General features: G+C 43.5%; 1 protein-coding gene across 3 annotated transcripts in view; it reads left to right on the forward strand.

Moving 5' to 3' along the window:
* The window catches only part of LOC134514806 (transmembrane protein 263-like), a 206,049-nt gene that overhangs the window by 146,430 nt on the left and 36,195 nt on the right, over nt 1–23,424 (forward strand). The window contains exon 1 of one of the 3 annotated variants that reach the window (XM_063333092.1): nt 18,889–19,028. The exons of the other annotated variants lie outside the window; for them this stretch is intronic. Coding sequence (XP_063189162.1) covers nt 18,998–19,028 — 31 coding nt within the window. The 5' untranslated portion in view covers nt 18,889–18,997. Of the gene's footprint in view, nt 1–18,888; nt 19,029–23,424 lie in introns of those variants that run through there. 3 annotated transcript variants of the gene reach the window in all.

Raw genomic sequence — 23,424 nt, forward strand, 5'->3', positions numbered from 1 at the left:
GGATTCCAGGGCGTGCGGTTCTGACAGCATGCATCTCTCTGCAGTTACAGCTGGATTCTCTCATCTTTGCTTCCTTTCTAAAATGGAAGTGTACTGGTGTTATGTCTGTTCCCGCACACATCAGGGACCACTGGAATTTAGAGTTTGTAAATTGGTTTTTTTCTTTTTCAAGTGACGTCTGTATTCAGTACTGTTCAGATTTTGTCAATTGAATGTCTTTAGAAGGCAATTACGTTTGCGGTTTGGTTCTTTTGTAGTAAGTTCTTAGTTACTCCGGTACTTTTAGAATAAGTCACAGAAAGTATTGATGTCCCAAAGATTTGCTGCAGCCTTGCGAAGAGAAAAACCACCCAGTTTTGTACCATCCCGCCATACGTGTCCCGGCAGTTCAGCTGCGGTGCAAACTGTTGGCACCCCACAGCGTGATCCCCAGTCAGCCCCAACACTGACCACCTGCAAAGAGGATTGCTGGCAGCCAGTGTAGCAGGGCAGGATTAGAAAAGGAGGAGTGGATTATGTGAGTACATGCTAAAGGTAATTGATAAGCAGGGAGAAAATGGAGCCTGCCCGAGCTTGGAGGAAGGAGCGAGCAGTTCTAAAACAGGAGTTTTTCCCGTTTCCTTAGCAAGTACGGGGCTTCAGTTATTCTGCAGCCGCAGTTCTGTCTCCCACTTAAAGACAGTGAGATATTCTGTGTAATATCCTTGCTATTTGTGAAATCGAAGGTTCATCACTGTCCTTGAAAATAGGAATTAATGCATTTGCTTCTATAGTGCCAATTAAATCCTCTGTTTAATTCTGGGAGCCAGCTGGAGATGTTTGTGACTGAGACTTTAGATGTACTCATCTTAATGCGTCTCTCTTAGTTGCTAGTGGTGTTTTCCTTCTCTCTGATGCCTTATATTCCAGGACAGCTGCTTCTGAGGACGTTAGCACTTTCTAATCCCCCACGTTCATAGCCTTCTGGTTCAACCCCTCTGATCTCAGACCGAAAACTCCATTTAGTTGTCTAAATATCGTGAAGCCCAGGGTGGTCTCATCCTTACATATGGAAGTGAGCAGTTAAGAGATGGCTCAAAACTGCCCAACTGAACAGAAAGTTAATGCTGGTTGTTAGAGGGTTACTGTTCCTTCTAGCAAAGTGTATTTTGTGTGCGGGGTAACAGTTAGGGATGGGAGTTGTTTGTTAGACTAAGATTTCTAGGTGTTGTCTGATGCTTCTTGTAAAGCGTGCTGTTCCACACAAGGCTTCTGATGCAATTGCTGTTCTGGCATCTGCCCTTTACCTGCTTTGGTAGTCTTGCCAAGCTTTTAAGAAAGTCTTTAGCCGATAATAGGGTAGGGAGAGCTACTAGTGTTTGGGTTTCTTCATTTAATGCAAATTCTGTTTTTTTTCTGCTGCTGGAGCATGTTTTCCTGCTTCTTGCCACAGCTGCAGGCCAGGTACAGGCGAGTGAAGGCTGGTATCCAGGGAGCGACGTTAGATTCAAACTGAGGGCTCTGATTCATAATCAAGCTCGTCTGAGTCCACCAAACTGGAATGGCTTCTCGCGTGTGTATTCTTATCCAGCAGGAGGTAATTTGGTTGATTTCACTTTCTAGTGAAAGAGGATTACCGGATTTGTGTTACCTTACTTTCCTTTTCCCACTGATAACCACCACCCACAAAGCAGAACTTGGTAGTTACTGAATAGCTGCCGAAACCACAGTACCTGGCCCCCTGTAATACCATATGTTTACAAATCTCAAAACTTTGCAATGACTAAACAATAATTTAGCAAATGAGGGTGATTTTTTTCTTACTCCTTTCTTTCTAACTTAATCTCTGTTTAAAACTTAGTGAGCCTTTTCTGACTGTAGCTTTGAAAAGCTTTGCACATTTAACTGACTGTTACTGTATTCAGGAGTATTGTTACGATGACAGCTAATTCCTTGAGCAATGCGATTTTCATCTGGCTGGCTGCTATTCTTGCAGAGCTCCAGGGTGATCCGTAGCTGTGAGTGCGGAAGCCTGATCAGTCACGCTTTCCGTAGAACCCATCCAGGACTGTCTGGACAGAACCGAATGCCCTTTATTTATCACTTTGCATAGCAATAGAAAAAATGAATGAAGGAAAGCTGGTCTCGGCATGTTCTCGGGCAGTCAGTTGAGTCAGAGTAGCCTGCACTGTCAAGACACATCATGCAGCAGGGAGAAGTTAGCTCCCTCTAATCACTTCACTAGTCTTCAGGCTTCCGCTTTTTGCTTGGACTTGACTCATTGGAGTACTTGTCAGCTGGCCTAGCTAGCTTGTCATGTTATCTGTTGTGTCTCTTTGACCATTCTGTCTCCCTTGCATGAATGACAACTCTTTAATTAGGGTATTATAGGAGGATGGACCTGGCTGCAGGTCTGTGTTAGAAGTATCACCACCCATTCTCAAGATGAACAGCTACATTGCCTGATTTCCCAAGAGCTCATGTAACAGGAGCTAACTTTTCCAATGAGACTTTTTTTTTTGGATGAAAAAAAACGATCTTTTCCTGTTTTTTTCTTTTATTTCCCCCACCCCCAGGGAGATGTGGTATTAAAATTTTCAGCTGTCTGTCTCATTTCTTAACATGCAATTTGTCAGGAAGTGAGTTTCCATTAAATTCTTGATAATTAGCATACTTGGACTTTGATAGACATTTTTCTTTTTTGCAACAATATTTTTTTTCTTAGCTCATTATCTGCATGCAAGATCAGTCAGCTAAATTCCTGTCTATCCGACATCTCTATCTTGGCTCATTTTTAACCAGTTTGAGGCCCATAAGTATTGCAATGAATTACTGAAGTGGATCTCAGATTTCACATGGGTCACAGGTGAAATGGGTTGGGAAAACTCTGCCTAAAACATGCTAAATGCTTTCTCCTTCCTTGCTATCTGTTTTGAAATTATATTTTTCCCTGTTTTCTATGCTAAAAAGGGGAGCAGGAATTCAGGCCAGATCAGCAGTGGGGTGGTATCTAGAGAGCACTAATCCTTTAAAACAAGGTATTTAGTGTTCGGTCCCCGCTTCGGAAAGGACTGGCAGGATTTAAGGCAGCCTTTCTATGTACGTTACGCTTAGTTATAGCTAGGCTTATTGAGCTCGTCACTATCACAGGCACTGGATTCAACTAATTTTTTATTATTCATCACAATGTGTTCTTTGACTAAATTGAGTTTTCCATTGCTATTGCAGCTGCTTTCTCAAAAGAGCTGGTTATAAATGCACAGCCTCTTTTTCTGAACGTCCTGCTTTAGAAGCACATGGACATGGCTGTATTAATGTAAAAATCTCTTCTTGCTTAGTTACTCATCCACTGGCCTTTTCTCCTGTGGGTGGCTGTTGTAAAAGAGCACTTGGAAGTGCAAACACTGCTGCAAGTTCTCAAGTAGTTCTGTCCAGCAGCTTGTTGAGATGTCAGAGAAGAAGACAGCCGCAGCAAAAATCCAAGCGCTTAACCCAGATGACATCCGTGGCAATGTCCAGTAATTTCTGCCCCAGGGTAATGCAAAAGTAAATTGTATATTAAAAAATATGTAGAGAAAGTAGCAAAGAGGTAGACAATCCCACTAAGACGTGGGCTAGAGGGAGCTTTTGGACATGAGCAGGGAGTGAATTGATCACAGCTGGCCAAAATGGGCCATCTGGTCATGTTAACTTCGAAGGGGTTCTCAGCAGCTATGGTTTCTCTCAGGCTTACTAGTACCATCCAGGAGCAGAGAGAGGAGGAAAGGATGGTCAAAGGGGGCAGACTGGGATGCCCACTTGGCAGTTAGTGAAAGGAGATTAAGGGAAAAGTAGGAATTGTCATGGTTCTGCATAAATACATTCCTCCTTGAAGGAGCGTGGAGACTCTGGGGCTGTCTCACAGCAAGGGAGGAACCACAAACAGCAAATGACACGAAAAGCTCTTCTAAAATTCTTTTTCTCATCAGTTGTCACTGTGCACGTGTGCTGCTCTCCCAGTGCTTGGTGTCAGACACTGTGTAGCTCCCACCTTAAAACCAGGACAAACAGGGCAACGGCATACGGGAAGTGAGCCAGGCTCTGCGTGGCCTCCTTTGCATCCCTTTGCGTCTGGAGTGCAGATGGAAGCATGAGCCAGCTCTTTGGACTTTCCTGGCCTCAAGCAGCATGGCTGTTGATGGGCCTCAGGTCCCCCATTTACAACTGATTTGAATCTTGTGCACTTCAAAGGTACTGCCTGCAAAAGATAATCCCTAGCTATGCATCAGCCCATGGCTTCTGGCAGTCTGACTTTAAAAGAGGTAGAGCAAACTTTGAAAACAATACCAGCGGTTTTTGTTCCTGTCCCTCTTTCCCATAGACAAACCTTGCTTGTACTGCTGCCTTGTTAGTGTTGAGAGAAAGAAAGCATATGGAAATCAATCTAGAAGTTGAATGTAAGCTAAAAACCAAAATCACACCATGACCCATGACCTGACCATAATTCCAGGACTCCCCCTCCTTTGGGAGCCCGTTTTCTTCTGTATGGGCTACTCGGACAATGTAGGTGAACAGGGTTTGAGCATTTGCTGTTGAATTATTCTCTTCAGATACAAATATTGGTGCAGGACAGTGGCTGAGGCCGTCGGACTTCTGGTTTGGGTAGGTGAGTCACTTAAAAGCCACGTGGCTGAAAGGTTAGCCAAGGATAAGAGCAAGCTGCTTTCACCGCTGAGGTGGTGAAGCCACCACACGCAGGCGTAAGGTTGCGGGCAGCTTGTAGGTGTGCTGCTGAGGGAGCTGGCTCATTGAAGGCAGTTCTCTCCCCTTCTCTCCTTCAGAAGGGGACCCTGTCCTCGTTTCTGAGCTGCTGCAAGCCGAGTGGCTGCTTTTAATAGAGTGTGCACAGAAGATGGTTGTAGGCAATTGAATTAGGGTTGCGTTATTAGTCCATCTGTGCAATATGCTCTGTCTATTGACAATCTGGTTAGAGTGGCAGCAGCTTGTTAAAGGTAAAGTGTTTCCCACTGTTGAATTTTGGGAGTTGTCCACCTGTTAAGGGAAAGCGGCACTGGAGGAAGGTCTCTCTCTAGACTGAAAAGGGGCTCGGTATGAACTGTCTGGAAGCTTCTTTGCTGGCTCTTCTGCCTTTCTGGAAGGGAGAAGGGTTGCATGGGAAAGGATCAGCAGCAGGATTTCACTCTGCACTTGGTTGCGATGTGCACGCCCCCACTCCATCCGCTTGCGGCAAGGGGCAGCTGTTGGCGTACAGGATTGTACTCAGGGCTCCGGGGAGAGCTCTCTTTTGCTCACGTTTCTGAAAGTTGCCCAGTAGGGTCTGCTCTGCGGCAACCATGAGCTGAAGTCTGTCTCTGAATATCATTCTGTCCGTGAGGTATCTTTGTGAAGGAAACTGGTGTACGTCAGAGGGGAGAAGCGTGTGCTGCGTTGTTGGTTCAGGAAGGTGTGGCATGACGTTTAGCAGCAGGTTTTATGTGCATGTGTCAAGCTCTTGCCTGTACCAGTAGCCTTGCTGGGGTATTTGAGATAGAAAGCTTATCTTTAAGGATGATCACTAAGAGAGTAGGGAACAAATACAGCAATTGCTTAGGCAACAAGTACATTGCGTTTTGAAGACAGCAGGTGCATACTGTTGCCTGGGGAATAGAAAAATGGCCAGAATCATAACTCATTACCAAATCCATGATGTTCATTCAGGCTTACGGTTTCCCTGGAATCCCTTATTTCAGAGTTTGACTGTCAGCGCACTCCCATTCTGCTCACCAGCATCTGATGTTTGTCTTGTGTACCAGAGCTATCCATAGTGGTCCAGTCACGTGGCTTGTAACTGATCTTGATGAGTCTTTTACAGCATTGGGTCCCAATAGGCGAGCTTGATTGTTGCATATTACAAGACAACACAAAATGTCTTTAGTATGTGTATCTGTTTATAGGTTCATAGTTAAAACCCCACGCAGAAAAGCAGCAGTGATGATTAAAGGGGGTCAGGAAGTGACTTAGGAGAATAGACATTGAAAAGCTAAATAGGTATAACTTGACTACAAAGCAATTTCTAAGACATGCTGCAACTGTATTTAGAGCTTGAAAGTAACAGGAAGAGGGATAATTGTTTAGGATGACCTAACAGGGATTTAATTTAAGCAAAGGATCAAGTATCAAAATTCTTTGTGATAGGGATATATGAATTCTTCATTCTGAACAAAAAGAGCCTCTATCACTTTCTTTGTACAAAACAGAAAGTAGTCTGAATGTATGGAACAACACTGCATAACACAAGACGTGTGCTTAACCCTTACAAGATGTATATTGTTCTTGAAATCGAGTTGCAAAACAACTTCAATTTCTAGAATTCCGAGCTCCAAAGGACATATCTTGAGCACCCTAAGGGTTCTTATTCTGGTAATTTGATTTCAAAAGAATCAGAAGGAGCTAAACAGCAAACTTTTTGCAGTTGACCCAGGCTGGATGCCAAGTGCCCACCAAAGCCACTGTATCACTCCCCCTACTAAGCTGGACAAGGGAGAGAAAATATAATGAGAGGCTCGTGGGTCGAGATAAGGACAGGGAGAGATCGTTCACCAATTACCATCACAGGCAAAACAGACTCAACTTGGGGAAAATGAATTTAATTTATTACCAATTAAATCAGAGTGGGATAATGAAAAATAAACACTAAATCTTAAAACACCTTCTCCCCATTCCACCCTTCTTCTTGGACTTAACTTTTCTCCCGAATTGTCTACGTTCTTTCCCCAAGCAGTGCAGGGGGACGGGAATGGGGGTTGCGGTCAGTTCATCACACGTCGTTTCTGCTGCTCCTTCCTCCTCAGGGAGAGGACTCCTCACACTGCTCCCCTGCTCCAGCGTGGGGTCCCTCCCTTGGGAAACAGTCCCCCATGAACTTCTCCAACATGAGTCCTTACCACGGGCTGCAGTTCTTCACTGGAACAAACTGTTCCAGTGTGGGTCCTTTCCACAGGTTACAGTCCTTCAGGACAGACTGCTCCAGTGTGGGGCCCCGTGGAATCACAAGTCCCGCCAGCAAACCTGCTTCAGCGTGGGCTCCTCTCTCCACAGGGCCACCGGTCCTGCCAGGAGCCTGCTCTGGCATGGGCTCTCCACAGGGTCACAGCCTCCTTTGGGTGCATCCACCTGCTCCGGTGTGGGGTCCTCCATGGGCTGCAGAGGGAGAGCCTGCCTCACCATGATCTTCACCATGGGCTGCAGCTGAATCTCTGCCACAGCACCTGGAGCACCTCCTCCCCCTCCTTCTTCACTGACTTTGGTGCCTGCAGAGTTGTTGCTCTCACATATTCTCACTCCTCTGTTCGGGCTGCTGTTGTACAGCAGTTTTTCCACCTTCTTAAATACGTTACCACAGAGGTGCTACCACCATCGCTGATTGGCTTGGCCTTGGCCAGCAGCGCGTCCGTCTTGGAGCCGGCTGGCATTGGCTCTATCAGACATAGGGGAAACTTCTAGCAGCTTCTCACAGAAGTCACCTCTATAACCCCTCTGCTACCAAAACCTTACCACACAAACCAAATACACTCCTACTGAAACTCCATACACAACTTGGAAAAGTCAGAATTTTAAGCAATGTCGTTTGTACTGGCACGAAGGTTGACATGAACCTGGGAACGCTTATCTTTAGTTACCTGACAGTGGCCTGAAGCAACACAATATGAAAAGCAGAGAACAGTAAGGGTGCATAAAAATTTGCTATTCTTAAGACCACACGCATTACTGTAGCGTGCCAGTCCTGTGCGAGAGCATCTGTCTTCATTGAGAGCTGTGAGACTGCAAAAGTCAGTCCATATGAAAATGAGCAACGCAGTTTAGAGACAGTCTGCATTGCTAGAGATCAAACCTTGAAAAGCCCAGGATCACATAAAACGTCTGCATCGTGTATTCATTCTCTTCATCTGGAAGAAGGAAAAGTTTAATAACTGAGAGCTAGACTAGGGAATCCAATCCATCCAGTTACTACAGAGAGAGAAGACTGTGGAGTATCAATGCACTTTGAAATCGGTATCCTGGCAGACCCTGGTGTATTTGTGATGATTTGCAAGTAACCTGACAGTGCATGAAATAATTGTCTTTGTAGATATGAAACAACATTGACATCGACTTTGAAATTTAAATGAAAGAAATACGGTAGAGTTCTTTTAGATGCATAACCTTGGTGCCTTGACTTATTTTTTCTTTATAATAGGTTAATTACTTGAACAGGTATTAGTTAAAGAGGTTTTTATTTTATTATAAAGCTGAAACAAACATGTAAAGATCTGTGTTCTTCAACAGTTGCAGTATACCGCTTCCCACCCTGTATATAAATACGACCCTAAACAAAGTGATTTGATTGTCTGGGACTAAATAATTGTTATTCAGGAAATGCTTTGTTTGACCTGTCCTGATGCCACTGTGAAATGCAAATCACAAAGCAAATAGCAATATAGTCTCATTTGTTTGTGTGCTGTGTGCGGTGCACACAGCAAATGCACAGGCAGCAGCTTTGATAGCCCGTTGGAAAGCTCCATTGGTGTCCAATGTCCTTAATGCAATTTCTTACCAACAAATGGCTGTATTTGAGCAGAAGCTTTCATTGAACAGTTTTGTCCTTTTCAACATCTCGGGTTTGCTATTGTATGGCATCTGCAGATTGAGTAGGGAGTTATTCAATATTAATAGGTTTATTTTATCAGGTAAAGTGTTTATTAAACAGACTTCCCTAGTATATGATAAAATCTTTATTCGAAGCTATGAAGTAGTGATAGAATTTGATGATCCTTCTAATGCATTCGGTACAAAACCATTTTACATTTCCAACAAAGACCATTGCTGCCCTAATTACAAACTGTTACATTCTAAATAGTAGAATTTAATCTTGTCTAGTCTCAGTATCAGCATTTGCTTTATCAGTCTTGTCAGGTGGCATTTGGTTGGGGGGGGCATTCAATTTCATGCCATTTTAAGCAATTTCACTGGCAATCACATAGATTCACAATGTGTTTAAATGGAAAATGGAAATTCTCAGTAAAAACTTGTTAAAATCTCATTTGAGTTAGCGTATAGTCCTCTGCGGGACATGAGTCTGTGTATAATCCTAGCCCTTTCCATAGCAGCATCCTTCAACAGTCTTCTCCGAGTTGCTTTGAGGAGGAACATTTGGTTTAGTTTTACATTCAGCACCCCAGTTCCTGATTCGGTAATGGAAGTATATTCACGGTGTAAACACACAGAATTCAGAATGTCAAGGCAAACCTGGCTGCCGGGTGAGTTAGAGCTGTTAGCCAGAGCTAACGAGCAATGCACTGCATTGTAGCTAGTTTAAAATCTGTTATTTTCCAGAAATCCAACACAACAGGGCCACAGTTGGTGTCATTTTTTGGTGGAGGGTGGGGGACAGGTTACATTGCTTTCTGTGGCCTTACCTGGGTCAGGATGTGCGGAGAATCCTCGTGCTGTCCGGGGAAGACAGTTTCAAGTCCTGACAGCAGTGTATGTGTGAGCACATGTGCAATGAAATAAATCGGCCCTTCTGCTATAAGATGTGGTAGGTTCCCACTGGAGGAATGTGCTCTGGTAGTACATTCTCATACGATTCTTTTCTCATACGGTCCCAAATTTCCAGGTAATCCGCATGCTCTCCTTTTGTTTTTAAAATGGCTTGACCGCAGCTGTGGCGAACGTGCTGCACTGCTGGGATTGGCCGTGATGCAGATGTGAGCAGCGCGGGAGAGCCATGGAGGAATATTCGCTTACCAGCATTTCTTACTTTCCTTCCCTTCCTTCTGTTTCTTTCCCCACCTGCAGCACAAGGGAATAAATCAGTAATAAGTGAGAAAATACTGCTTGGGTTTATTGTTTAATTCCCTCCGTGTTTGATTTCTGGAGAACATAGGTTTAGTTTAAAGCAGTCCCTAAGCAACAATCTGGCTATAATTCATGCTTCCTTTTCTTACCAAGACGTAGGAAGCCCTAGGTCTTCACAGAGACGAGTCTTTCTGAGATAGAGAGTATATCCTCATTGCTCTTAAGTGTGCTCAGGATGTTTTGTCATCCTGGACAATATTCACCTCTTGATAATGGGAACCTGACTTCCAGAAAAATCACATGTAGCCTGAAGTCGGTCTTTTGGCCAGTTTTGTTCAAAAGTTGTTAAAGTGAGGGCAATATCCAGCTCCCACTGAGAACCTGGCTATTTCTCTCTAATGCCTCCATGGGAAATAAAATATTTTGAAAACCTGGCTCCAGTCTGTGCTTGATGAGCAGGCAGAACGTACTTCTGAGATTCCTTTTCAGACGTCTCATTACAGGTCTTACCGCAGAAATCACTGACATCAGGAGGGGCGGGAGTGTGGCTGGTAATTTGTGCTAGCCAGTCTTTTTAGCTCTCTGGACTTGACGAAAGCACCATCTCAATTTGGTAATACTAACAGCTAAGCCTGTTTTCATTACTGCTTGCACAGACTTTTGTGTAAAAGAGAGCAGAAAAAAGCTGGAATCGTAACTAGGAACCAGAAAAGGAAGTCAGAGCAGGAAATGGGCATGTCGTGTCCCATAATTTGCCAGTGCATCTTAGTTCTCCATTGTTGTAAACTTCATATTCTATTTCTGTTTATCCATCCTTTTCTCTGAGGCTGCGAACTCAGAATAGCTTTGCTTGTGATATCCCCATCTGTCCCAGCTGTGTGCTATTTCTGAGCAGATGATGCCATTTGCAGCGTGTTGCCATACTGTGTAACTTTTGCAACGGGCAAATATCCACCAAAGGCTGTGTGGGCAACACCAAAATTTATTACCCTGGTGACCCTGTTCAGCTCTCCAGGGGTTGAAGGTTAGAATTTATGGTATCAATCTACCTTCTGTTGCGGTACTGTTTGAAAATACCTCCTGCATTTCAGGGAACGTCTCGAGTTCAGTACATTTAAATCACTTTTATATGATTTTAGGCTCAATAAGGTAAATTTGTTGCCAATACAAAATGTCTTCAAGTATTTCAGGAAGAAGGGTTTGTTTGAGCTGGTGTTCATTATGGGAAGATTAATGGGGCCACTGATCCCATTAAATTGTTACTGACCCTTAACTTCCTATAACGGGTCAGGCGTCCCTACTTTTAGCTTCACGACAAGTTCACCCAGTGAACAAATTCTCATCTTGTATAGTATCTTGCTTCAGAAAAGTTCCGTTCATCTTTAGCATCTGGTTTTAATAGGGTCTCTGCTTTATATCCAGTCCTACATCTGTGTAATTTGAGCTATAGATAGAGGCAGGTTACACAACTTGGGCAGGATCCCATGGCACATCCTGGTGTCTCCCCAGTACTGTAATATAGCTATAAAGAGATCTGTGCTTGTGGAGTCATAGATAATATCTTTTTCAAACTGAATCTGTCGTGGGTCACGGCTTTTCTAGTTCATCTGTACATCTAGAGACGTATATGAAATGTTTTGCAGAGTAATTCAAAACAGCCCAGCCTGCCTTCGTGAAAGACAGACCCAAGGAGAGTTACCATTTCTCTGAAAGTGCTTGTGTCGTGGAAGCACCAAAACTCAAGCGTAGTCAGTAGCATGCGTGGAGGGCAACTTACTTCAGCCAACAGTGAAAATGGGTTACGCTGCGTTTGTTGCAGTCTAAGCTGCTGTGCTGGCACTGGTGTCTTATTAAGCTGCAGTGGCAGAATCGGGAATATAAGCCCTTAAATGTATGGGTTTGGCAACAATCTCAGTGTCAAAGGGAGGGGTTTCTGTTCAGGTGTTATCATAATAAGATAACTGCATGTTTTTCAGTAATGCATTTTTCCGCCTTTCTGGTTTCTGTGTCCTCCTGTGACAGAGCCTGCTTGTCTTCCCTTTTGAGAGAAGCTTTTCAGGAGGGACCTCTTCCGACAGCTAAGAAGAGTGCTGGGTGCTGCAACAGTTCCATGTCAACCAGGGTGGCTTTTTGTCAGGTGTCCGCTGTCCCCACGGGCAGTTTTTCAGTCTGTCTGTGGTCAGCATGGCAGCCAGAGCTCTGGTGAAGGCGACAGTGCAGTACTTCTCCATGGCTGGTTGTAACATTCCCAACCCAGGGTATGGTGTCTTGTTGTCTCTGCCACCTTGGAGAGAGTATCAAAATGTGGAGGGAAGGAGGAAGTGAGTGGGGAAATAAATGGACTTTTTTCTTCTTAAAGCTTTATGACAATTTGTCTTTAATCTCCAGGCAAACCATGCACTTCCTCGATGATTTGTGCATCTTCGGGAACTGGTGGGTGTCAGGTGTTGAGCCTGGTTCAGAGTGGGAATCTGAGCTACCTCCTCTCCTGCCTTCCTTAAGGTGCAGTAGGTCGTCTACACCATCCCGCCCAAGGCTGAGGTGCAGGTGCTAGATGACAGCCAAGGTAGAACATACCACCTCGCAGCCCGCTTCCCTTGTTCTGTAAGTAAAAGCAAAGGGGCCCTTCATTCACATACATTTGTAACCCCTTTACCAGACATTTTGTGCGTGCCATCTGTGCGCCCTTCCAGCGTACTGTGTCCCCCGATGCTCTCGTCTGCACGCCCCGAAGGCAGGCAGAGCTGTGCTTGTGTTCAACAGCTCATGCTGTCTTCCGTGCTGGGTGGTTTGCTGAATTGCTGCTGCCCTGTCACGCAAGGTGCCTTCTGTCTTGACTCTTGTCAGATTGGAACATTATCTGCTACGTGAGAAACATTGCCACCCTCATCTGGCTGTTCGGGCTGGTCTTTTGCCATGCTATTTACACTTCTAAAGGCCCAGAATTTCTTATAAACTCTTTTTCCAATAATCTCTAAGTTCATGTTTTCTAATGGACCTTTTTTATTAAGGAATGTTATTTGTATACAAACATACAGTAAAAACCTGAGAAAGATGTACCTTGCGGAAAGCATACAGACTGGAACTTAAAAGGTTTTTTTAAGCCTCTATTTTAGTCTCTGCATGCTTTTTATCTCTTGCAGTACAGAGAACAATTTCCTCTGATGCCCTCTGCTTTGAGGAAGTTCCATAATTTAACTTCTGGTTTCCAACGTCCTCCTGCGTCTTTTATCTCATGTCTCGTAATTTTAAAGAATTTTGTTAGCCACTTTAAAGACATTGCTTTAGCTAGAATCTACCATACTCTGTAAAGCCTTTTAAAAATCTTTTAAAGCCTAGTATTTCTTATGCTGGCTCTTATAAGGGCTGTATTTGGCACCTGAACCAAAGATACTAGTCTTGCTAAAGTCTACGTCTTCCCTACAACTCTTTGAATGAAAAGTATTTGCAGGGTTTCCAGGTTCCACCCAGGTCTCTCTTCTGAGCACTTTCACAGCTCCTTCACTCATACCTGTAGGTCTGGACCTCCCTCTCCTGCCCCGTCCTCTCCAGGGAGCTCTTGCTGCGCACCCTGGGCCCTTTGGAGTCAGAGCAAAAAGGAGAAGATGGTCCCAGCTGGGGGCTTGTTCTTCATGTTGCCTGTGTTTCTTCTGCCTCGTAGCTGGAATCGCCACCTCCAAAGCAAGTGCAGTTACAGGACCAAATTTTCCAAGTGTCTTTGTTCTAAATTTAGGATCTTGTGTTCCTGTGTAACTTCTTGGAACGGCTTGTCGTCTCCAGAAGCTATGCTTTTGCTAATACTGCTTAACTCCAGATTAATAATGATCTTCTAGCCACCACACTTCTTATTAAATATTAATATTGTGGTAGCACATAAAGGCTGTAATTGGGGTCTAATTGTGCTGATTTATTCAGACCAGTTCTGAGACCTTTGCTACACTAACTCTGCAGCTAGCAACCCTCCTACATGTCCTTGTCCTTCACTGTCATTTTCCTTGGTCAGGTCAGCGCATGAAACTGATCCCTGATTCCCTGGTGTGGAAACTGAACGGCCGAAAACCGCAGTGTGCTGACAGCTCTGTGCACTTGTTCTGTCTTCACCCCTTCTTTGATTTATTCTTGGATTTTTCAAAAAGAAGGGGACAGGGCAGCCTGTCTTCTGGATTCCCCGGCAAATTTTTGCCCTCGTCAGTGTATCTTTTATATGTCTGCTGGTTATGAAGATTGTGAGACAGCCCAGGTGAGCAACTGCCTTCTTCCCTCACACACATAATGCAGATTGCTTCTCGGCTCAAACTACATAGCTCAGCTGCTGCCATTGCCTTATACATGTTGAAGAATCTTAATATCTTTCCCATTTCTTAAAAATTAATCTCCTTTAATCCTGGCAGCACTGTAAGGTTCAAAGATGTTTTACATTATGTACAGGTAGGATTACGGCTTATTCGTTAGTAGAAGGGAAAGATTGATTTTTTTTTTTTTTTCATTGCATCCCTGCTAGTTTTTTCTTTGCTGAAATCACAGTTGATGCTTTTTTTCTCTTCTCAGCCTGACTCTGCAGAAGGTGGAGATATAACCCTCAATATGAAAAGTAAATGCCACAAGTCCTGTTGAAGGCAGCAAACCAGCACCACTCTTTCTGTGACAAAGATGTAGTGTTCTGAATTAGGTTGTGCGAGGTGATCTGCCCTTACACCCTCCACTCTCCTGTTAGCCATTGTCTTATTGTCTTCAGTTTTCATTGTTTTAATGGTTGCCCTGGTCTGGAACGAAGAGAATTTCAGACCCACAGCAAGGCACAAGCTTGTCAATAAATATCCCCTTCCCACTTCAGGATTTCCTTAAAATCTTAGGTCCAGTTGTCAACGCAAATCTGTCATATCTCAGGCAGCAAATCACTCTAAGGCAAAGCAGAAGAAATTCTCAGCTTGAAGTGCCCCCAAACCCTTCTTATAACGATAGGAACGCTGCAAGATCTGCTTCGCCTAGTCTCCCTGGGTGATTGAAAATGGAGCTTTGTTGACAAGCCATAGACCAGTTGTTTATTTTAAGAAAGTGGGACAGAATACATTGGTGCGTTACAGAGCAAAGTCATCTAGCAGAAGTAATGAAGGCAATTCTGAAATAACACGGTTGTTTTTAACTTTGCCTTTCTTTTCCTTCTTTTTTTTGTCTTCATCATAGCTGGACGTGTTTCTTAGAACTGTGCTGAAGGTTGGAATCTTTTGTTCATGTCCTTATGTTTTGTAAGCACTAGAGAGCACAAAAGGCAAGTGAGCTTTGAAGTAACAGGTCCTTACAGGTCCAGTGATTTCTTTTGCACAAGCACATAATCCATTGTACAACTCTATTTCTGTCTATCAAAGAAATATTTAGGGATAAAAATCATTTGGCTCCCAGTCACAGCTTAGTTAAGTCCTGTTTGTAGGATATGATTGCTAAGATACGAGATGGGACCAAGAGTTTTAAGAATTGAGGGGATTCTGTCGAAAGTGGATGTAAACTATTGGTGTAAGGAGATCATGGGGCAGAATCTGGCTGCTTCAAAATTCGGAAAAGGCACAAGTAGGAAGTCTGGTGCAACAATGAAGTTATCCAGAATTTACACAATTAGTATGATAAATGGGGAATTATGAGCATGAGAAAAGAGTAAGCAGGACAAAAATAAACCTTTCATCAGCTCAGTCTGGGAAGACTTCTGGCATGATTCAGTGACTGGTGATTAATAAACAAGGAAGATCCGGAGAAAGAAATGGAATCTAAAAAAAAACGCCAAATCAACAGCAAACAAACAGTAAATAAATTAAATAAATTAGGAAAAGTATATGGCTGTGCAGAAGAGTATGATGACCGACTCAGATGCCTGGGATGAGGATTCTCCATCTAGAATGAAGGTTTAATGAAATCTCTGATGTCACCAGAAACTGAGTTTGAAAATGGTGTATACTAAGATTAGGACATGGTCATAGAGGTCTCAGCTATTCTGAGTCTCGTTTCATGCAGTATCTAGAGTTCACAAAAACAGCCTGTGTAGCACAAAAGCATCTGCAGAATGAGGTGGAGGTTGTGTCTGGGCTGAGCAGGAGTACTTGTGGCTTGTGTGCTGGATGCCTCCAAATAGCTCTGCCTAGTGCTGTGGGTGATCCAAATGTTGTAAAAGTTAGTTCCCGGTGTCCTGTTTTCAGCCTGACTCTGCTAGGATGCCCCACAAAGCCACTATTGACACCGCTGCCAGCCCAACATAGAAGTTTACAAGAAGGAGCAGGAGGGACAGAGGCCAGTTACCGAAGCTGTAGCCACAAATATGAAAGGCGGGGATTTTAGACTCCTAAAGGAAACTGGAGGAACATTCTTTTCCTTTCTGAAGAATTCCCATCAGTCAGGTATGAGGTTAGCTTCTGTTCTGGCCATTATCAGGTTCATGCCCTCAATACCTTACTCCTAAAGACTTTCATGCCAGCTTTGTAAAGTTAAACAGTTCTGCTTTGTAACTGTTCTGCTTTGTAACTGTGAACAAGTGCATTGTTCATCAAACAAGCCCGTCTAAAATGCACAGAGTGTTTTTCCTGCCAATGGGTTTTATCCTTGTTGTGCAGGAATCAAAGACTGAGATGATCGTTCTGTCCTCCATGTGTCTCTGGTGAGACTGCCAAGAACGAGGCACCCAATTAGCATCTGCAGTATTTAGGTTTTTATTGCGGAGAGTCTTGCCTAACTAGGAGCCGGTCTGAAAACAGCCAACTCCAGCTAAAGCTGAGAAGTTTTCTATCTTCCGCCTGTTTTCCTGAGCCATCCAGTTTCCCTGTACACATCATTTGAAATGAAGAACCTGTAAAGTTAAAAGTGCGCAGTGAGCCAGAGGGACCCACGCAGCAAGGGTCTGCAGCGGTGAGACAGATGTGCCACTTCAAAAAGGGGGAACAGAAAGTGTTGCTTCCCACTCTTCCCCGATCTTTTCTAGGCTGCCACCTTCTTTCCCCTGCGTACAGTATCTGCCGCCTGTGTGAGCGTAATTTAGTGCTAATTAAGAAGTGAGTGGGAGCCATAAGCTCATTTCATTTAGAACCTGGAAATGGCCTCCTGGGAGCCCGGAGAGGGTACCGGCTGCTCTCTCGCCACAAAAGCTTCTCCACCCCACTGCTGTAATACTAACCACCAAGCTCCAGATCTCAAAATTCAACGCCAGCTCAGATTTACGGAGCATTAAGCGACTGAATTAAATCCTCGGCATTCACTCGGCGTCAGCCTGACTGAGTAAAGGATTTCACGGGCTGGGGTGCTCTACAAGGCCATAATTTATAACATTATGCAGAAGCTGCTCCTCCGAGTTTTATTTTGGCTTGCCGCAATTTCTTTTTATTAAGGCCCCAATAGTATTTGTTGTTTTTCTGTTTGCTTTGATGTGGGAGTTTTAGATTAAATCTAAATAAATAAATGAGGTTTAAAATTAAATTAGGTTTCATTTGCATGAGTTGGGGAGTGAAGTGCATCTTTCTTTCACCATATAAAACCTAGCGGACCCATTACCCATCACAGAGCCCTCAGTTGCTCCTGAAGAAAAATGACATTTCCCTGTGCGTAGAAAATACTTAAAAGTCCCAAGAATAGATTTATAGGAATATTTTAACCTTTTCTTTGATCCTTGAAATGTCATTGTTCTGTAGGCTACATTGCAAAACGTGACCTTTTATAGGAACCATGGGATGGATTTGATCTTTGGAAGACGTTTTAGAGATAATGCACTACAGGGTGCAAAGAACGTTCACTCCTGAAAAGGAGCTGAAAATGTTTTTGTCTGCAGGTATTTGTGTTTGTGGTATACCTTAAGGACAAAAGGATTGTTTATGGTGAGGCTTGTACTCCAGGGACAGCAGTGAAGAAAATAATAAGAGAACATGGCATCTTCTTTTGTTTTAATGCGCAACAGTTTTATTTTCATTACATTTAAAAGAAAAATTTAAGTAGCAGAAATTGTTCACAGGGGAGATGCTTGCAAATGAACATGTTTGAAATGTAGCGGTCTTTCATAAGCACTAGCTGTTTGCTTCCAGAGTACACCTTGACTTCTTGACTGTCAAAACACAAAGCTGAGCACTTCGGGAAGGAAAAGAGCTGACTCTCTACTTCGGATTTGTGTTTGCTCTGGCAGTGTCCCCTTTCATGGTTCTGCAATCCGTCTCTCCTGAGTCGTTCCTCTGGCGTTCTCCATGCCACCCAGAGTATGAGTTCCCTGGCAAGAGGTGTTTTCAGGCGTGAAAACACCTGACCTGTTCTGATGTTTTCATGATGACTGTGAAAAGCTTGTGAGCCAAGGCAGATGCACGTCCTTGGGTTCGTACTGTGTGAGCTCCATCTCTTTGCTTTGCCTGTAACTATTCCAACCCAGATCCTCCTGAAAGACGCCACAGCTGTTATCACCCAATATTGTAAGGTTGTACCTAATTGTATAGCTCTTGCATGTGCTTAATTTTCACTGAAACCTATTGTTGGCAAAACGGATAAGATTTTCCCCGTAATATAAGAGATGCCATTTCAGTCCCAGCAGAGCTTGCAGTCCAAGCGGAGCGGAAACCTATTCAGTGAGAATGCAGTAAGGAAGACAGTGAGTGAGGAAGCAAAGATCGTAGGTTGGCTCTTACTTGTTCGTTATCCAAGTTTAGGATGAAAAAATGGGCAAAAGCAGCAAACGAATTCTGAGCCACATCAATATTCAAAGAAGTCCTGGCATTGGATCTTCAGGCTTCTGGCTGCTGAACTGCCTGCCCCCCTGGTGAGACTGTGCTGGATCCCAGTCACTCTGAAGCTTGGGATGCAGGCATAAAATCAAGAATTTACAAGTGCTCTAAGAAGTCAGAGTGCAGAAGACTGAAGGGAAAGAAACAGATGGTGGCGTGGAGGAGATGAGGTTCTAGGTGGTAATGACCCTGCATTGCAGAGACTGGGAACCGTGATGTGGCACAGACAGTCCTAAGGGCCTTCCAGGGAAGCCATGGAGACCTGATCAACATTGTCTTCATAGACACTGGACCTGAAAGGATTTTATACATACCTAATGTGCCGGAAGAAAAATTAGTGTCTGGGAGTCACTGGCCTTTTTCAGTGTGACATGACTATTGGGAAGTGATGACTGGTGACATTTTGAATGTAGGAATTGAAATGAGCAAAATAAGGATATCTCAATGGCAAACTGCAGTAGGAAACGATGCACGTGTACCTAAGTCAAAATATAGCAGGTAAGACCCAGTCTCCTCACTTTGCTCAAATAATTGAGCTGTTACTCTCATGCTTTACACAGATTACCTTGCATGGGGTTGCCCCTCCATTGGACAGGCAGGGCTTAAGTGGGTTCTGCACGGGACAGACACCCCCTTTCTTAAATTGTCTTCTGTCTTGTCTGTGTGTCGTGTTTGGTCACTGTGTGCTCCAGAGATGAGCTGAAAATCAGAAGTGTGATAAGATGTTATGTGAACGTTTCTCTGAATCTATGACAGTAGTGGTGAAACACTTAAGTGTAAGATAGTCAACCCCAAAATGCTTTGAACAGCTGAGAAAAACTTCCAGATGAGCATCGGATATTTCACTTGTGTTGCAGGAAGAAGGTGATTATGTATAAACCCTCTGTTGTCAAGTGAGTCATCAGCAATATTGATATGATGTGTAACATCTAGTTGCATCTTGCAGCCTGTTAGAGGTCATAAGGTTATCAGAAAATTATTACAGGATGTATATGTTTTATGCTATGTGACTTGTACGATGCTGTGAAATCAAAAAGAGGATTTTGTTGTCTAGGGACGCAACCAAATCTGTGATAATCCAAGCATGTAGTAAGAAATCACTGCATCTAAAAACTCTCTGACAACCAAAGGTGAACTTGTCCCCAGATGAATTTAGGGTTGTTTCCTTTGCCTTCCTCCTGTATGTCACATAACTCTGGTTGCAGGATAGTGTATTTAAAGAGTGGGTGAGGAATAGGGAAGGCAACATAAGATGTCTTTGATATCAACCGGTGTCCTTGCTCTCAGAGAAAACACCTTCACTTCTAGGCGTTTAGTGAGACTATAATTTTAAGTCATGATTTGGATACATGGGACACCATATTGCATTGTGAATTCATGCCCTCTGCCCCAGTGCCTAGGAAGCATCTCCAACGTAGTTCTCTGAAATAATACTCACTAATGAAGCATTACTGGACTTGTCCTCTACACCTTAATGCAAGGGGAAGCATTGGTCAGAATCCAGAACAGAAACTCGGCGTTAAGTTTCAAGTAAATATTAATTCACTTTGTTATTTTCCTCATTTCCCCAAAAGACTGAGAGTCATCGCAAAAAGCAGACACTCCCAAGATTCAAGGAGGCAATGAAAGTCTACAGCAGAGCTCCGTCAGAAATACTGCACCTGTTTTTCTTCTCAGTTGTATAATCCAAATAATTGCCTTTGTTCTGTAATACAGTAAAATTGATTTATCCTCTCCTTAAATCTCTTTTAGTTGGCACTCCCAAGGTGATCTGCGATACAAGGCATGCCATTCCGCCGGCTGTGGTGTATCTGCCCAGGGTGGTGGTCAGACTTGCCTTCGGAGTGAGACATTTTTGAGGCTTTTAAGTGTTAGTGTGTGTTTCCCACTCCCCTACTAGAGGAGGTTTGGGGTGTTTCTTCCCCAGTATATCTCTCTAGCTTCTAGCAATCTGCGTTTTAGGCATTTCCTGAGCCAGAGTCCATCTGAACCATCATGTTTGATAGCCACTGATAGACCTGTCCTCCATGAATTTATCTAATCACATTTGGAGCCATTTATACTTTTGACCTCCACAGAAATCCATGGCAGTTTAATTCCACAATTCAAGGGTGTGTTTTCTGAAAAGTCTTTTCTTTCATTTGTTTTAAACCTGCTGCTTGATCATTTTACTGACTGCCTCCTAGTTCCTGTGGTATAAAAAATAATGAATAATCATCTCCTATTCAAATTCTGTATGCCATTCATGGTTTTAAAGTTTTTTGTCATATTCATTCTCAGTCATATCTTTTCCAAGCTGCAGACATCTAAACTATTTCTTTCTCATCTGGAAGCTGCTTTATACCTCTTGACCAACAGCATTGCAACATCTATAGTTGTAATTGTTTTTATTATTTTCTCTAGTTCTATTATGTCCTTTTCAAGGTGGAAACGCCATAATTGTGCATAGTATTCTAGATTTGCACTCTTCATTGATTTATACAGTAGCATATTTAGGACTTCTTAATGCCTTCTGGATCATAGTTCCTTCATGATAGCTACATCCCTGGTTTAATTTCACAGCAGAAGAATACAGAGGGATGTAATTGGAAAGCTGTGGTCTATCCGGTGAAGTCAGAAGAAGCCGTGCTCCCCAGAATTGCAGATCTGTAGCTCACATCATGATTTATCATTTTCTTTGCTACAGTCTCCATCCATTGCCCTTCATTTCACATTCTAATGCTCTCGTTTCTTCAGTGTCATGAATTGCTCATGTAGAAAACGTACTAACGGAAGATGTCAGAAATGTAGGTGGATTCAGCTTCTCTGTTACTTAGAGAAATTAACTCCTGGATGCCTTGCATTTCTGAGCTGTTTGTTTCCACTTAGGATGCTGTGCTTTCAAAGAGTTATTGCTTAATAATACCAAGTTGCTCCAAGATAGAAGGCCAAGTGACTAGAATTTGCTTTATCATATAAATTCAGTGCAACCCCCATCTCTTCAGTAAAGACCACTTTCCTCCCTTTTTAAGAGGTACCGAGCAGGGAGTATGAGAAAAATTATATTCTTGAGTTTTCTGTGGCATGAGCCACATTGCATGAGCGCACATTCTAATTCAAGAGTGATTTTGTCATTCTCATTGGCATTTGGAGGGTTTCAGAGAACTCAAGCTTTGCCAGCCCTCCTACCCACAAAAGGTAATGTTTGAGTTAAATGTTCAAGGAACAGGAGTTTTGAACTGTGTATTGACTTGCTAAGCTAAGAATTTGTTATTTGTTTTCATATTGGAAATTGCATCTGCGTCCAAAACCTTTTCTTTCATTTGCCACTTCCTCCCCCAGCCCAAACTCCACGTCCTATCGAACGGTTTGATAATCGCGTGTGCCACTGTTCTCAACTTGGGACAACGTGATCTTGGGGAATGTCTTCTCAAGAAGGCATTTCTGGGAACCTGACATGGAAGCAGAGCAGGAGAGATGCGTGTGGGAGGAGGTGGCTGTGTCAGGGGCAGCTCAAGGACTGCACAGGTGCGGCTGTCTAAGAATACTCCAGCTAACAAAAATATGAACTCAGAAAACAGAAGGCAAAGCTTCCCAGATGAGCAAAGGAAAAATGCTGTATCTTGGACAATTATTATTATGATTGCGTCCTGTCCTGGAGCTCTTGCAGAAAGTTTTGGCCAAGTTCTGCTACTCCTGGAAGTCATGAGTTCCTTTTTCTCTTCTCTGTGCCTTCCTCCCACAGCACTTTTCATGGCAGCTCCATTTCTCCATCCCTGTTCCCAAACCAGCCCCCTCTCTTTACTGCATCCCCCTTCTGCTGCCAATGTCTCTAGAGATGCACAGTCACAAGACAAATGACCCATCTCTCTTCAAGGATGCGGTTTGAAACCCACCACACTGGCACAGTACTTGCATGTAGAACAAGAACAGGCTGCGGAAAGCATTCACAACTACTTTAAAGTAGATCGAGATTTTTGCAGCCAGCCTCCTGACAACTTGTGCTTGGAGGAAGAAGGAGGAAGACCAGATGTATCAAATTATGGGCTGAAAGTTCTTTGCATAGGTCTGCTCGAGATTTGCTGTCACCCAGTGCAAACACATGATGCCTGGCCAGGGATCATGACAGCGGGTCTGCGGGATGCTGTTCGTCCCCAGTGGTGTAATGTCACTTGCAGTGCTGAAAGAAAACCTGGATGGCTGTGTAAAGAGACATCTGAACTTTCTGTCACCTTGAATACTATGGTTATACTATCCTTTCTTTTCCCCTCTGAGCCCTCATCTGTGCTGAGGTTCATAGAGCATCACTTTTTCCAGGTGTATGGGAAAGTGTTTTGAGCCAAGGACCTGGACGTGCTGTCGTATAGTATGTGTTAGAATATCTCCACCTTCTTCACCTCACAAAGCCCCAAAGCGTAACTCTTTGCACTTACTTTCTTCCTCTTCCCCTTTCCACGCTGACAACAATGTACAAGTGATGCATTAGCGGTGCATCTGAACTCTTGAGTTGTGGCTGTCTGAAATTTCAGCCCTTATGAGAGACAACAGACCGTGGAAGCCACAATTTTTTATTGTGCCCTAAGGTTGTTGCGAGTGAATCATCAAAATAGTGTGATTCAGTTGTAGCCATAATGTTGTTTTTTCTCTGGTGCTACGAGAGTGGAAATGCAGAATCTATATGCTCCAGCTTTTGGTTGCAGGTGCTGCCTGGTCCCTTTAATGCACGAACTGTAATGGTTCTTATTTCTAGTGGATCCAATCCCTAGTACATGACTCTTCTTCTTAGGCTAGATTTAATTCAGAGACAAGTGGTAATGTAAGGACTTTGCTTGTCTGTCTGGTTCTGTCTCTTATGCAGATACTTCTCTCCCCGGTGTCCCCATGCTTTTTTAGATCTTTCCTATCAGAACACATA

Source organism: Chroicocephalus ridibundus, chromosome 4, assembly GCF_963924245.1.
Source record: "Chroicocephalus ridibundus chromosome 4, bChrRid1.1, whole genome shotgun sequence".
NCBI lineage: Eukaryota > Metazoa > Chordata > Aves > Charadriiformes > Laridae > Chroicocephalus > Chroicocephalus ridibundus.